Source organism: Balaenoptera borealis (assembly GCF_965194805.1).
Source record: "Balaenoptera borealis genome assembly, chromosome: 21".
NCBI lineage: Eukaryota > Metazoa > Chordata > Mammalia > Artiodactyla > Balaenopteridae > Balaenoptera > Balaenoptera borealis.
In genome coordinates, this window is record NC_138880.1 from 5,129,320 (window position 1) to 5,144,540 (window position 15,221).

General features: G+C 45.9%; 1 protein-coding gene, 1 long non-coding RNA gene and 1 pseudogene across 5 annotated transcripts in view; 2 read left to right on the top strand and 1 right to left on the bottom strand.

The window, feature by feature from the left end:
- Window positions 1-13: 13 nt before the first annotated feature.
- Window positions 14-15,221, top strand: part of ASH2L (ASH2 like, histone lysine methyltransferase complex subunit) — a 41,216-nt gene continuing 26,008 nt past the window's right edge. For both annotated transcript variants that reach the window (XM_082374655.1, XM_082374656.1), the window contains exons 1-3: window positions 14-145; window positions 3,193-3,269; window positions 14,889-15,149. In XM_082374655.1, coding sequence (XP_082230781.1) covers window positions 14,962-15,149 — 188 coding nt within the window. In that variant the 5' untranslated portion in view covers window positions 14-145; window positions 3,193-3,269; window positions 14,889-14,961. The remainder of the gene's footprint in view (window positions 146-3,192; window positions 3,270-14,888; window positions 15,150-15,221) is intronic.
- Window positions 1,335-2,530, top strand: LOC309619471 (proteasome subunit alpha type-1 pseudogene; annotated as a pseudogene). Its single transcript has one exon. The product of its transcript is annotated as a proteasome subunit alpha type-1 pseudogene (transcript).
- LOC309619481 lies at window positions 6,667-15,086 on the bottom strand. 2 transcript variants are annotated; one of them, XR_014239001.1, is made up of 3 exons: window positions 14,984-15,086; window positions 11,489-11,613; window positions 6,667-8,464 (listed from the first exon to the last, which is right to left on the bottom strand). It is a non-coding gene; the product is annotated as an uncharacterized lncRNA (long non-coding RNA). The 2 variants fall into 2 exon arrangements; XR_014239002.1 differs by lacking the exon at window positions 6,667-8,464 and adding an exon at window positions 10,476-10,708 and having other exon boundaries at window positions 11,089-11,613.

The following is a 15,221-nucleotide window of genomic DNA, read 5'->3' on the forward strand; positions in this document are numbered from 1 at the left end:
CCCCTTGCTGCGGGAGAGGCGCACGACAGTGACGTCACGGGCGCGCCAAGGCCTCGCGGACGGTGGCTGGCGCGGCTCAGTAAGGTCCGCGGAATTGGCGAACTGTGTGGAAGGAGCGGAATCTGTAGAGCTCAGCAGCGGCGAGGTCTGTAGGTCCGAACAGGGGATGGTGACTCCAGGCCCCGGCCAACCTTAGGGAAGGGTGCGCAGTGGAGGCAGGACCGGGGACCGGCGATACGCGGCGATGGGGCCCTGGCATTATGAAACAGGAGGGCGGAGGGCTTCTGGCGATCCGATGTCCGATTCCTGCAATGCTCTTTTGTCGCCCTCACAGCTCCTGTCATGGCTTGGCCAGTTCGGGTCTCCCCCTGTAACTTATGAGGGTGCGGCGATGTTTTCCCAGATGTGGTCCCCGTGTAAGGTCTTTTAATACAAGTATTAATTGAGAGTCTGAGTGAATGGTCAGGCCTGGGGGCCGAGACCAGGAGTCCGGAGTCGTAGATCCAGGCTCACCCTTCCCTTAGAGCTCCCCAGAGAGCTGAGGGCCCTGAGGTCAAGCTGATGGCCTTCAGCGTATCTTCTCTTCAGTCAAGAGAACTCATCTCTTGGTACTTTTCCCCTTTCTTTTCAGCTGAGGTTCATTCTCCCCTCCCTTGTCACCCTTTCCAACTTCTCATCCTGAACCCACTGCTTTCTTGGCTAGTTCACCTCCACCGGCTTTCCAATCAGATACCTCAATTCCGTAAACAGCAGCGAGGAGGGTCCTGCTACAGGTTTGTGGCTTGTCTCACAAAGCCATGGTCAGGCAGGATATTTTACTTGAATTCAGTTGTTTAGGTTGCCAAAAAGCCTTACACTACTGGTACTTATTGAACGGATCCCGAAAATGGGTGTCAGATCATTTCTGTAATTTCCAGTGCCTGGGGTAGGAGATAAGGTAAACGTGGATTAACCACCTAGGAGGTTCTTAACATCTGGAGAAAGAGTTTTACTTTCATCAGATACCGTTATGGAGATAAATACTATTAAATTTCAAATAGCGTTTTGATACACGATAGACTTTCTGGAGAGTTACCTGTTAAGCCAGCAGAGGAGAGAGTTTTGAGTACTCATGGGTGAACAGAGTCATTGGATAGAGCAGTGGCTCTTGAGTGAGGGTGATTTTGCCCTCACCCTTCCCCCAGGACGTTTGACAATGGCTGGAGACATTTTTCTTTGTCACATCCGGGGGGTGGGGGGGTGCTGCAGGCATCTAGGGGGTAGAGGCCAGGATGCTACTACGTATCATACAAGGCATAGGACAGCCCTCCCCACCACCCCAAAAGAATTATCTGGCCCATAATGTCAATAGTGTGCTACAGGGCAGCGCTGCTCGGTCCGCGGGTTTTCAGGAGGCCGAAGCCAGCCTCGTGCCGGAACCATGTTTCGCAACCAGTATGACAATGATGTCACTGTTTGGAGCCCTCAGGGCAGGATTCATCAAATTGAATATGCAATGGAAGCTGTCAAACAAGGTTCAGCCACAGTTGGTCTGAAATCGAAAACCCATGCAGTGTTGGTTGCGTTGAAGAGAGCACAGTCAGAACTTGCAGCTCATCAGAAAAAAATTCTCCATGTTGATAACCATATTGGTATCTCAATTGCGGGACTTACTGCTGATGCTAGATTGTTATGTAATTTTATGCGCCAGGAGTGTTTGGATTCCAGATTTGTATTTGACAGACCTCTTCCTGTGTCTCGTCTTGTATCTCTAATTGGAAGCAAAACTCAGATACCAACGCAACGATATGGCCGGAGACCATATGGTGTTGGGCTGCTTATTGCTGGTTATGATGACATGGGCCCTCACATTTTCCAAACTTGTCCATCTGCTAACTATTTTGACTGCAGAGCTATGTCTATTGGAGCCCGTTCTCAGTCAGCTCGTACTTACTTGGAGAGACATATGTCAGAGTTTATGGAGTGCAATTTGAATGAACTGGTTAAGCATGGTCTGAGTGCCTTACGGGAGACACTTCCTGCAGAACAGTACCTAACTACAAAGAATGTTTCCATTGGAATTGTTGGTAAAGACTTGGAGTTTACGATTTATGATGATGATGATGTGTCTCCTTTCCTGGAAGGTCTTGAAGAAAGACCACAGAGAAAGACACAGCCTACTCAACCTGCTGATGAACCTGCAGAAAAGGCTGATGAACCAATGGAACATATGATAAACCAGTCTATATATGTATTATCATACATGTAAGAATGCAGGAACACGTACTGATGACAATAACCTATACTTTGAACCAAAAGATGCAGAATGGTGGAATGGTGTGTTTTAGGAATCAGTCCAGATGTGAGTTTTTTCCAAGCAACTTCACCAAAACCATATAATGGGGTGCATTTTCTTTAAGAGCGTCTCTATAATCATTTTCTAGAAAGTATAGTTATCTGAACTAACGTTTTTATGTGAAGAACATAGTGTCTTTGTGGTTTTAAAGACAACTGTGAAATAAAATTGTTTCACCTGCTGAAAAAAAAAAAATAGTGTGCTATGGAGAAACCTTGGATAGAGGCTGAGGACTGAAGAGGGGCTGAGGTTGTCACATGTACTCTCACTTCAGGTAGTCAGTCACATTTGCCAGACTCTTGTGTGGCCCTGCCCCTTTCCCAGAATCTGTAGCAGCCACACTGATGCCATTGCTTGTCATGTCCTTGGGATGAGAAAACCTCGGGGGCTCCTGAAAGTCATAAACACAGGAAGGAGTGATTTAGGAGGATGACGTGGGAGAAGAGAACTTTAGGAAGAACAAAACTGTCCTCATGTGTTTGGGAAATGTGCCAGATGGAAAAGAGATAAGGTGTGCCATGGGGTGTACCATTCCAGAAGGCAGACTGGGACTGATGCGTGACAGGGAGTCAGATTCTGAATTTGATATAGACTGCTGTAGCAACTAGAAATGCCTAGATCTGTCTAGAGAGTGCTGGGTTTTCTGTCACTGCAAAGTTCATGTATAGGCTGATGACCACTGATTGGTGATATGACAGAGGGGAGTTGATGTAAAGGCTGCTCTAAGATATTGTGATTCTACACTACTTTTACGATTCTTTCCCAGAACTCGGAGCTCCTCGTTCGTTAGCTGAAGAGCTCCTTGGATGTCTGCTCTGACACGTTTCATCCATTTACATGTGCCACTCATTTTTCAGGTACAAAACAAAGAATCGCTTTGCACAAAGCCAGAAGGGATACATTGAAAGAATTACCAGAAAAGAATAATACATAGGTATGTATTTGCATTGACTTTCTCCAAATACTTGAGACAGGGTAGCTGGTTAGTGGCTGCTTTCTCATGCTCGAGCCCTTACAATGTGATCACCTCAGAATATCATAGGGATTGGAGCCTGTCTGAGCCTGTCTGTCTCTGCCCATGGCCCCTAATTTCTTCTTGTCATTGCTTTAGATACTGTGTAAGGCCCTTCTCTTTTCCTCCTGCTCACAGCAGACATTGAGTAACCTCTAGTTATTACTGAGATGCATATTTCACAGTATAGTACTTTAGAAATGAGAAAGGTTTACTTATTGTGGAAACAAATGTAGGCTCCTGGGAGTGTTAGTGTCACTTGGCTAATGTTTTCCCCAGGGCTGCCATGGTAACTGACGTTGCCTGGTTACTCCCTTAAGTTTTGAAAAGAATTCTTCCTTGGATCTCAGGTGATAGTGGTACATTCCTTCATTCATTTATTCATTCAGTAAATATTTTCTGAGCACCATGTATGTGCCAGGTACTTTTCATATGGACAGTGGACAAAACAGACAAAATTCCTGCCCTAGTGAACTGTATATTCTGATTTAATTGGCTTGGGGTGAGGCCTGGCCATTGGTAGTTTTTAAAATCTCTCCAGATGATTCTAATGTACAGCTTGATTTGAGAATCACAGTTATAAATGAAGCACTTTGGGAATTGCAAAGGCATTGCAGAAATAAAAAGTGGCTGTTGGTATTCCTTCACTATTCCTGCATTTTCCTGCCTGCATCAGGACTGTTGTACAAGTGCTGATCATTTTCTTTTCAGCGCTTTTTGCTGTTTGCCTAGACCCTTTATTCCTCTTTCTAACGTAACACCCTACCTCCTTTTTTTTTTTTTTAAGAGATATGCTCCCTGTACATTCACAGTAATTATTTTGGAATCTAGTCTTTGTTTTCAGATTCCTGGGGGATACTTTTCTTTTTTTTAAAAAATGTTTATTTATTTATTTTTTTATGGCTGCATTGGGTCTTCGTTTCTGTGCGAGGGCTTTCTCTAGTTGCGGCAAGTGGGGGCCACGCTTCATCGCGGTGTGCGGGCCTCTCACTATTGTGGCCTCTCTTGTTGTGGAGCACAGGCTCCAGACGCGCAGGCTAAGTAATTGTGGCTCACGGGCCTAGTTGCTCCGCGGCATGTGGGATCTTCCCAGAACAGGGCTCGAACCCGTGTCCCCTGCGTTGGCAGGCAGATTCTCAACCACTGCGCCACCAGGGAAGCCCCAGAATTTTCATTTCTAATAAGTTCCCAGATGAGCCTGATGCTGCCAGTCCTGGGAATGCACTTTAAGAACTGCTGAGCTACATAATTTGACGACATCAGCTCTGCTCGTCCAAGCCTATCACAGCAAACCTACATCCACGACCAGGGCCAGAGTGGAGAACCAGCCAGTCGGTGCCCCTGTGTCCTTGGATAGACAAAGACAGCTTGTTTCCAAACTTCTCAGACGCCAGAGGAGCCTGTTACTGAACCCTCTGGGCTGCTTTCCCCAGGGATTGGTGGCAACTTTGGCCTCACAGTGAGACAAGCCTCATTCATAGGAGAGAAATGCAGTACCATTCATCAACAAACATTTCTGAGTGCTTTCTATGTGCCAGCCACTGGGCTAGGTGTCTGGGATACATCAGTGAACAAAATAGATAAAAATCCCTACCCACGTGGAGATTTACCTCTTTCTAATAAAAGGAAGAATAGAACTCTTTTTAAATGTGTTGAGTAGGACCCAGATACCTGGTTACTGGAAGTAATCAGGAGTCTTTAGTCAACTCAGTTTATAAACACTAGAGATTAAGGACCAAGAGCTCCAGCAGAGACTAAAGGAATGCTCCAGTGAGATGAAACACCACAATAATTATCTTCATCTTTTGGACAATTACAAAGAACACAAAGTGCTTTGTTTTGCTTTATAGAGGATTAAAAAAACCACTGGGGCATGGGGTGAGGGGGGGAGAGCAGGGGGAACCCTAGGAATCTAGGGTTCTGGGCATCTAACCAACTGCACTTTTTTAGGAAAGTATCCAGAGACTTTTGGCAAAGGCTGGTACAGGGATGGGGCATGCTTGTTTCTGTACAAGTTCTCTCCCTCAGACACTGAAGCCTTTGGGAGTCCAGAATCCTCTCTATAAAGTACAAATACAACTCTTCTGGAGGGCAAACACTTTCATCTTTGCCAGTGTCATGGATGTAATTCTTTTTTTTTTTTATGGGTGTAATTCTTGGTCCACAGCTCAAGATGGCGAGGAATATAACTATCTTTTTATAACTGTTGACTAAAAAAAATGCACAACCTAAAAGCTGAGAATTATGTTTTATTTTGCAGACGAAACTGAGGACTTAAGCTCAGAAGCCAGCCTCTCAGATAGTTCTGAGGGACTGCTCTGAAGAGGTAAGGGAAGAGCCAGGGTATGTAGGAGTTTTGCAACAAAGACCCGGTAGTTGGAACATCAAAAGATTACTGTTGGGACTTCCCTGGTGGCACAGTGGTTAAGAATCCTTCTGCCAATGCAGGGGACACTGGTTCGAGCCCTGGTCCGGGAAGATCCCACATGTCGCGGAGCAACTAAGCCCATACGCCACAACTACTGAGCCTGCGCTCTAGAGCCCCTGAGCCACAACTGCTGAGCCCACATGCCACAACTACTGAAGCCCGAGTGCCTAGAGCCTGTGCTCTGCAACAAGAGAAGCCACCGCAATGAGAAGCCTGCGCACCGCAACGAAGAGTAGCCCCCACTCGCCACAACTAGAGAAAAAATCCTGTGCGCAGCAACGAAGACCCAACGCAGCCAAAAATGAAAAAATGAAAGATTCTTGTTAATTAAAGAAAACCAGACATCTCAAGTTAATGAATTTAGTGTGCTTTTCTGTGCATGGAAGATGCAAGAGTCTGGGCTCACTGAAATCATTCCTTTGATATGCACCTTAGCTTAGCTATCTAGGGCCAGCATCCTGCTTTCTCCATCCTAAATCCCCTCAGGGTGCACAGCTGGGGTGGCTGTAGGAACTGATGGCTTGATGGCTGCAACTTCCTTTGTTTACTAATGTGGCAAGTGACATTTTTCATCCACATAATCCGACCTAATTTCTCTTTGCATTCTCTTTACATTTCTTTGTATAATCCAACACAGAATTTCTCGTGAACTGTGTTCCATTGGGGGCGGTACATGCAGGCTTCATTTGAGGCTCCTCTCTCTTCCTGGGGACAGGGATTCAGGTGTCAGGGTGGGGGCAGCTGGTGCTTGATGCTATCTATCCACTTAGGCATCCACCGAGCCTTCCCTCGTCCCACCTGGTATCCAGTTATGGGCCCACGTGTGTCATCGAAGCCTTGGCCCTTCAGCTCCTGCTGCTTCCTCCGCTACGTATGGACCAGGTTAGAGGACATGAGAGTCTTCCTGCCTCATCTGGGCCCCACCAGGGTACCCACATCTCCGCAAGGCTGAGTCCCAGTCTATCTGGACTTACTACATGGTCATGGCCCATCCCTTTCTCATCTCCTGGGTAATCTCTTCGTGTGGGAGGAAAAGCATTTACCCCAAACATCTTAGTTATGTGCAGCGTCCTTTCTGTTCTTCTAAGATTGTGTATTATAGGCTTTTTAAATTTTTATTTATTTAATTTTTGAATGTGTTGGGTCTTCGTTTCTGTGTGAGGGCTTTCTCCAGCTCTGGCGAGCGGGGGCCACTCTTCATTGTGGTGCGCGGGCCTCTCACTGTCGCGGCCTCTCCCGTTGTGGAGCACAGGCTCCAAGACACGCAGGCTCAGTAGTTGTGGCGCACGGGCCTAGTTGCTCCGCGGCATGTGGGATCTTCCCAGACCAGGACTCGAACCCGTGTCCCCTGCACTGGCAGGCGGACTCCCAACCACTGCGCCACCAGGGAAGCCCTATAGGCTTTTTTTTTTTTTTGGCCGCACGGCTTGCGAGATCTTAGTTCCCCAGCCAGGGATCGAACCGGCGCCACCTGCAATGTAAGTGCAGAGTCCTAACCACTTGGCCACCACGTAAGTCCCTGTAAAGGCTATTTCTTTTTCATGCTGGGCTCTCTCCCGGAGGCACATTAGAACCACGTTGGGAAGCTTTTTTAACGCTCTCAGTTTCTGGATCCCTCTTTTACAGGGTTCAGTTATATTGTCCAAAGGGTATTGTCTTTTTTTAAGCACCCCCGGTGATTCTAATGCAAAGCCAGGGTTAAGCACTTTGTGGAAAGGGAGAGAGGGAAGGAGTGTGGCAATAAGACTAAAGAGGGAAAAGAGGGGAAATTTACGATTTCAGAACTCTTCTCCTACATCAAGTAATAGCTAAGCAGGGTTAGTTACTGTGAATTTTAAACAAAGCCCTGTTGTAACCAAGCAGGATGTTATGGGGCCTTCCCAGGACAGAACCCCTCCCCCATATCCTCTGCTTTAGCTCCTCTCTGAAGCACCTAGATAATAGTATCTGACGTACATTTCCTGAGTTGTTTTCCAGAGGCTAAAACCACCACCAAATGGAAGAAATTAACTACTTGATGACCATGAGCACATAGCCCCCAGACCTACTGGAGCCTAAGGATTGTTAACCCCTGTGACACTGCTCTGACCAATCAGAGAATTGTGCATGAGTATCCTGGGACTTCCCCTTCCTCACCTTGCCTTTAAAAATGCTTTCCTGGGGCTTCTCTGGTGGTCCAGTGACTAAGACTCTGTGCTCCCCATGCAGGGGGGCCTGGGTTTGATCCCTGGTCAGGGAACTAGATCCCATATGCTGCAACTAAGACCTGGTACAACCAAATAAATAAATATTTTTTAAAAAATAAAAATGCTTTCCTTAAACCCATCTGGGAGTTCGCTCTTTTGAGCACTAGCTGCCTTGGACTCCTTTCTTGGTGCCCTGCAATAAATGCTACTCTTCCCTTCACCACAACATCGTGTCAGTAGATTGGCTTTACTTCGGACCCAAGTTTGGCTCAGTAATACTGTTGAAAGGGAGCACATTAGAGAAGCTTGTGGGGAGGTGAAGTAGAGCTAGAAACACTCTGCTCCCTGCTACTCCAAGCGTGATCCTCAGACTAGCATTCTTGCCATCACCTGGGAGCTTGTTAGAAATGCAGAAATCTCAGGTCCCACCCCCAGATGTCTGGCTTCTGTGAAGTACTGCTTGAGCCACTCCAGCTGGCCCTCCATATCAACAGGGTCTGCATCTGTGGATTCAACCAATTGCAAATCAAAAACATATACTTTTTAAAATTCCAGATAATTCTAAAGAGCAAAACTTGAATATCTCATACAGCAGCAACTATTTACATAGCTCTTACATTGTATTAGGTATTATGGGTAACATAGAGATGATTTAAAGTGTACAGGAGGATTTGTGTAGGTTGTATGCATTTTAATAAGGGACTTAAGCATCTGAAGATTTTGGTTTTCTCAGGGGCCCTGGAGCCAATCCCCCTGATTCCAAGGGACGACTCTATTTTGCTAAGGGCAGGCTCCTGGGAGGAGGAAGAAGGTCTAATAGTGGGTTGTTAAGTGGTAGGAATTTCTGGAAAGCTTCATTCATTTCTGAGGGAACAGCAAGAAAATATTCATGCAAGAGGTGAGTGGGGGTGCTGACAGAGAGATGTAAAATGGACACAGATTTGGGTCAGTTTCTGCAGAATTAGAATCCAGTTCGGTTCACATGTATCTCTGTTTTCTTTTTAAATGAGAAGAAAATCCTCAGTTCCTTAAGGGTCTGGACCATTTTTTCTCTGCTCAAAAGGTGACAGAAGTAATGTTGTTGAACCCAAGTTCACGTACCCAACACACAGTGAGGCCATACAAACCAAAACATCAGCGTTTGGAGCAGAGAAAGGTTTATTGCAGGGCCCAGCAAGGAGAATGGGCAGCTTGTGTTCAAAAGACCCAAACTCCCAGATGGTTTTCAGGGAAGAGTTTTTAAAGGCAACATCTGGGGTGATGGCTGCGGGGTGTGTCACTTTCTCCTGATTGGGCGGGGGTGAGGTAACAGTGGTGTTCCAGGAATGTCAATCATCAACTTTCTGGTTCCACCCAGTCTGGGGTCTCAGCAAGTAGTCACCATCCTCCACCTGGGTGGTGGGGTGGGGGGAGGTCTTAGTTCCTATAAAACAACCCAAAGATCTGTGTCAAATTGTTATGTATATCCCTTGAGGAGGAACTAGGACTGTGTTTCATGGCTGAACTGTTGTTTTTGACCGCTTTTCCTTTGCTTCTGCATTCCTTCACTTCTCTAATTAATAACTGCTTGAAACTGGTCTTTGGAACTCAGGGAAGGTCGAGGAGACTAAAGCCTTTTCCTGAAAAAAGAAGTGGGGGAGGGGAATTCTCTGGTAGTCCAGTGGTTAGGACCTTGCGCTTCCCCTGCACGGGGCACGGGGTTTTTTTGTTTTTTTTTTTTAACGTAACAATCCATTTATTATTTATTTTATTTATGGCTGTGTTGGGTCTTTGTTTCTGTGCAAGGGCTTTCTCTAGTTACGGCAAGTGGGGGCCACTCCTCATCGCGGTGCGCGGGCCTCTCACTATCGCGGCCTCTCTTGTTGCGGAGCACAAGCTCCAGACGCGCAGGCTCAGTAACTGTGGCTCACGGGCCTAGTTGCTCCGCGGCATGTAGGATCTTCCCAGACCAGGGCTTGAACCCGTGTCCCCTGCATCGGCAGGCAGATTCTCAACCACTGCGCCACCAGGGAAGCCCAGGGGGCACGGGTTTGATCCCTGGTCGGGTAACTAAAATCTTGCTAAGCCACGCAGCACAGCCAAAAAAAAAAAAAAAAAAGAAGCGGGGGTGGGGGAAGGGAAAGGCTTTTGTACCCTGGCAGTTTCAATCCCCCTTTTCTCTGATGCTCCTCAGTCTTTAGGGGAACAGGAGGTACAGGACAAGAAAGGGAGGGAATAAAGTTTTGGATACAGAGGTTAACCATAAACTCGGCAGGGGAACTCGGTTTTGGGGGACTAGGTTTCAGTAGGTGAGTTCACTTTAATACCTATCCTGGAAGTTCCCTGGTGGCCTAGTGGTTAGGATTCCAGGCTTTCACTGCTGGGGCCTGGGTTCAATCCCTGGTTGCGGAACTGAGATCCCACAGGCCACACGGCCAAAACAAAAACAAAACAAAAAAACCTCTCCTGGTGTTACTCGAAAACTGGGTCTCTTCTTGGTGGATGTCGAGCCATAAGATACAACCAAGCCAAAGATAAGGAGAAGGAAGGATTTATTACTTGTAGCAAGTAAAGAGAACACCAGGGATTTTTCTCAAAGTAGTGTTTCCAAACAGCAAAATTGGGAAAGTTTTAACCTAAGGGTATGTGCATGTTCATGAAGGGGCTTGAGCAGTGGACAGTCCAAGCTCTAGTTGATTGAAGTCAGGAGGGTCAGAAAAGGTCAACATCATCACCCCTTAGGTTCCAGTTGATCTGCTGATTGAGCACTTGAGGAGGGATTTAAATACTGCAAAACAGCTCAAGACAGTGCTTTATGCTAGTCTTTACCATTGAAGTAGAACTGGGAGTCTTTACAACTGATTTGTTACCTTTGCCATTGTTAATTCTCTTGCCTGATAAGTTTGTCCTTTTGTTCCCTTAAGATCATTATTACAGTAAGTCCCCTACATATGAACAAGTTCCATTCGAGAGTGCATTCGTAAGTCCAATTTGTTCGTAAGTCCAACAAAGTTAGCCCAGGTACCCAACTAACACAATCGTCTATATAGTGCTGTACTGTAATAGGTTTATAATACTTTTCACACAAATAATACATAAAAAACAAACAAAAAATAAAGAAAACATTTTTAATCTTACAGTACAGTACCTTGAAAAGTACAGTAGTACAGTACAACAGCTGGCACACAGGGGCTGGCATTGAATGAACAGACAAGAAGAGTTACTGAGGGGCTTCCCTGGTGGCACAGTGGTTAAGAATCCGCCTGCCAATGCAGGGGACATGGGTTCAAGCCCTGGTCCAGGAAGATCTCACATGCCACGGAGCAGCTAAGCCCGTGAGCCACAACTACTGAAGCCCGCGGGCCTAGAGCCCACGCTCGGCAACAAGAGAAGCCGCTGCAGTGAGAAGCCCGCACACCAGAACAAAGAGCAGCGCCTGCTCAACGCAACTAGAGAAAGCCTGCGTGCAGCAACGAAGACCCAACACAGCCAAAAATAAATAAATAAAATAAATAAATTTATTTTTAAAAAAAAGAAGAGTTACTGACTGGAGGAGGGAGTGGAGGTGAGAGATGGTAGAGCTGAAGAATCATCAGCAATAGGAGACAGAGGGCAAGCTGCAATTTCACTCACACCTGATGTTGATGGCACAGGTTCTGGTTCCTTGCCGGAACTGAAACAGGAGGGAAGGGGGCAGGGCACAATCTTTAAAAGAATGACATAGCCCAGGGACACGACATAAACTAATTAGAACCAAACAGGTCCAAGATGGTGGACAAGTTGACTTCCACTAGACCTTGAGCTTCTGAATAGACTCATTGTAACACACCCACAGGTGCCATGACAGTTCCAAGGCTGACCATAAAGGTCAAAAAGTGGGCGATGGCCCAATTCCTGGAAATCCCCACCCCTTTCCCAAAATACTTGGAATAGTCCTCCCCCTCATTAGCCTATGAAATTACCCACCCCTATAAAAACTGACAACCTCATACCCTGGGGCCGCTCTCACCTTCTAGATGGCCCACATTCTGTCTGTGGAGTGTGTTTCTCTCTAAATAAATCCACTTCTTACCTATCACTTTGTTTCTCACTGAATTCTTTCTGCGATGAGACATCAAGACATCATGCAACAGACTAGCAAATTTAGCAGATGCTGACATTTTGCCCTATTGACTCAGGTTTTCTCTTTATAGAGGTAAAATGCCTCAGGAAAAAGGTGGGAAGATTTGTCTACACAGCTGTTTCTACTTCCAGCCCTCTATTCACTTCTCAATCCATTGCAATGTGAATTCTGCCCCCACCACTCCACTACTCCATTGAAATCATTTAGGACTTTTAAAATGAATGTTACCAAACTGAACTTAGGTCTGCTGGCCAAACGTGCAGCAAATTCAATCTACCAACACCAGGATGTGGTGAAGGAAAGTACAGTGTTTATTGCAGGGCACCAAATGAGGGAGTGGGAGACAAGCTGCAGATCCACTCTCCAACTTGGTCTTTGAGTCTGGGGTGTTTTAAAGGGGAAGACCAAAGAGGCTGGGATTAAACACTGTCTTGTGACATTTCACATTGTGATTAAGAACACTGGTTTTTAATCATAGTTTCGAGAGTCAGAATGTCTCTGGTTTACATTCTGTGGCCAGGGTCTATTAGCTCATCTTGCCCTGGAGAAACAATCTGAGTTTGTACGTTAATGGTGATGTCTATAATAGCAATTTTAGTACATTAACGATGTTATTGACCACAGCAATTTTAATCATCTGACTCTGGTTGATTACTGTTCAGTAAACAAGGAATTGAGGTCAGAGGGGACAAGAAAGGGAATGAAGTTTTGGATAGAGAGATTAATCATAAATTCAGTAAGGGAACTCGGTTTTAGGGGGACTTGGTTTCAGATCATTCATGACTTTCATTTAAAATGCAGGTGCTGTCCAGGGTTCAATCCCCAGACCACTGCCCTTTGAAAACAATGCTATACCAGTGTTTTTCAAATTTGGGTCATCAAATCGATTTAGCGTGTCACTACTGGCATTAGAAAAAAAAAAAAAAAAAGATATAGGGAACTCCCTGGCAGTCCAGTGGTTAAGACTTGGCACTTCCATTGCCAGGGCCTGGGTTCAATCCCTGGTCGGGGAACTAAGATCCCACAAACCATGTGGTACCGCCAAAAAATCCCCCCAAAACAGGGACTTCCTTAGAGGTCCAGTGGTTAAGACTTTGCCTTCCAATGCAGAGGGTGCGGGTTCAACCCCTGGTCTGGGACCTAAGATCCCACATGCCTTGTGGCCAAAAAACCAAAACATAAACAGAAGCAATAGCGTAACAAATTCAATAAAGACTTAAAAAAAAAACGGTCCACATAAAAAATAAAATCTTAAAAAACAAAATAAATAAATAAAAACCACTGAAGAGTACACTTAAAAAAAACAAAAAACAAAAAATACATGAACAAGATTTCTTTAATAGCTGGAAATTTTACATCATCTTATTTCCATTCTTCTTCCTTCATAAGATAAAATGTAACATATATATATGCACCCACGTATAAAAATATATAGGTAATACATATGTGTATATATCTATTTTTTAACTAGAAAGTCTAAATACTTCTCTGCAATAAAAATATGTATAAAAGTTGAAATTAAATTTTTGTATACTTTCTGTGACCATAAATCTCTAGTGTTAAAATATTTCTTCAGGGCTTCCCTGGTGGCGCAGTGGTTGAGAATCTGCCTGCCAATGCAGGGGACACAGGTTCGAGCCCTGGTCTGGGAAGATCCCACATGCCACGGAGCAACTGGGCCCGTGAGCCACAACTACTGAGCCTGCGCGTCTGGAGCCTGTGCTCCGCAACAAGAGAGGCCACAATAGTGAGAGGCCCGCACACCGCGATGAAGAGTGGCCCCACTTGCCGCAACTGGAGAAAGCCCTCGCACAGAAACGAAGACCCAACATAGTCAAAAATAAATAAATAAATAATAATTTAAAATGAATATCTGCTTATATAAAAATTTCTTCAGTCAATTATCAGTATACAACTGATCGAATAAACATAGTATACATTTTGATTACTAAACATAAAAATTAAAATTGTATTAGAGATGCAATTCTTAATGAGACTGAGGATTAGATTTTCAATTAATCCATATATCCATGAATATCACTATTTCTAGAATGAGACAGGTTCAGCATCAATTCTATTCCTATTTTCCGTGCTTATAGATGTAAGAGCTGACAATCTTTGTTTACATAAACAAGCAGATTCCCATTTAGAAATCAGTTCAACTCAATTCTTTCAACGACTTCAAAGTTCTATGCCAAATCACATGGCGATCTATTACCAATTACTTTTGTTGTTGTTGTTTTGTTTTGGCCGTGTTGTGCGGCTTGCGGGGATCTCAGTTCCCTGACCAGGGACTGAACCTGGGCCTCCACAGTGAAAGCGCTGAATCCTAACCACTAGACCACCACGGAATTCCCCAATTACTTTTTTGATTTAAATTTTCAATTAACTTTAAAGTCACAAAACTAAGCCGCCCATCTCTAGACGCCACTAGGAAACCTGATCAAAGTGGCAGATCACGAGGGCAGTACAACAAACTACTTCTGGGGCGGGAAGACGTTTCCCACGTCTAACGGTGAGGAACGCCTGCAATGCACATCACAGCGTTCAAAGACTCTAGGCTGCCAGCGCTCTCAAGGCGCCTCATCTGCGCGGTGATTTCGTCCCGGTCACGAAAATGCGCAGCGTCCACCCTGAAATGAAGTGAGTCCTAGAGGAAATCCAACTAGTAATCACACCTCCCCCGCCTTCACGTGGCTTGGTCTGTAGCTACCCAGCCCCGAGGCCCCGCCCACCTCTGTCTGCCCTCCCGACCTTAAAGCGGGCTTAGAGAGCGCCTTCCCTTGGCAGGCGGTTTACTCAATGAGAGTCTTTACTATTTGAAGGTTAGAGGGCCAGTGAGCAACTCGCGCGAGACGCAAGATAGTATTCTCGCGAGAAGTCTAGGAGGCGGCAGTGATGGCGGCGGCGGGAACCGTACCTGGCCCGGGAGTGAATGCAGGACCCGGCCCGGCAGTGGCTGCAAATGCAACACCGGTAGAAGAAGGGGAAACGAAACCGGTAGTAGCGGTAGCAGCCGCTCCGGCCGGGGAGGGGACGTCTGCTGCTCCAGCCGCGGAGCCTGGCTCTGGAGAGGCCGAAAGCGGGTGAGACGTCCTGCAGCCGGAGGAGGACAGAGGGAGGGGGGAGGGGGGGAGGGGGGGAAGGGGGGGAGGGAG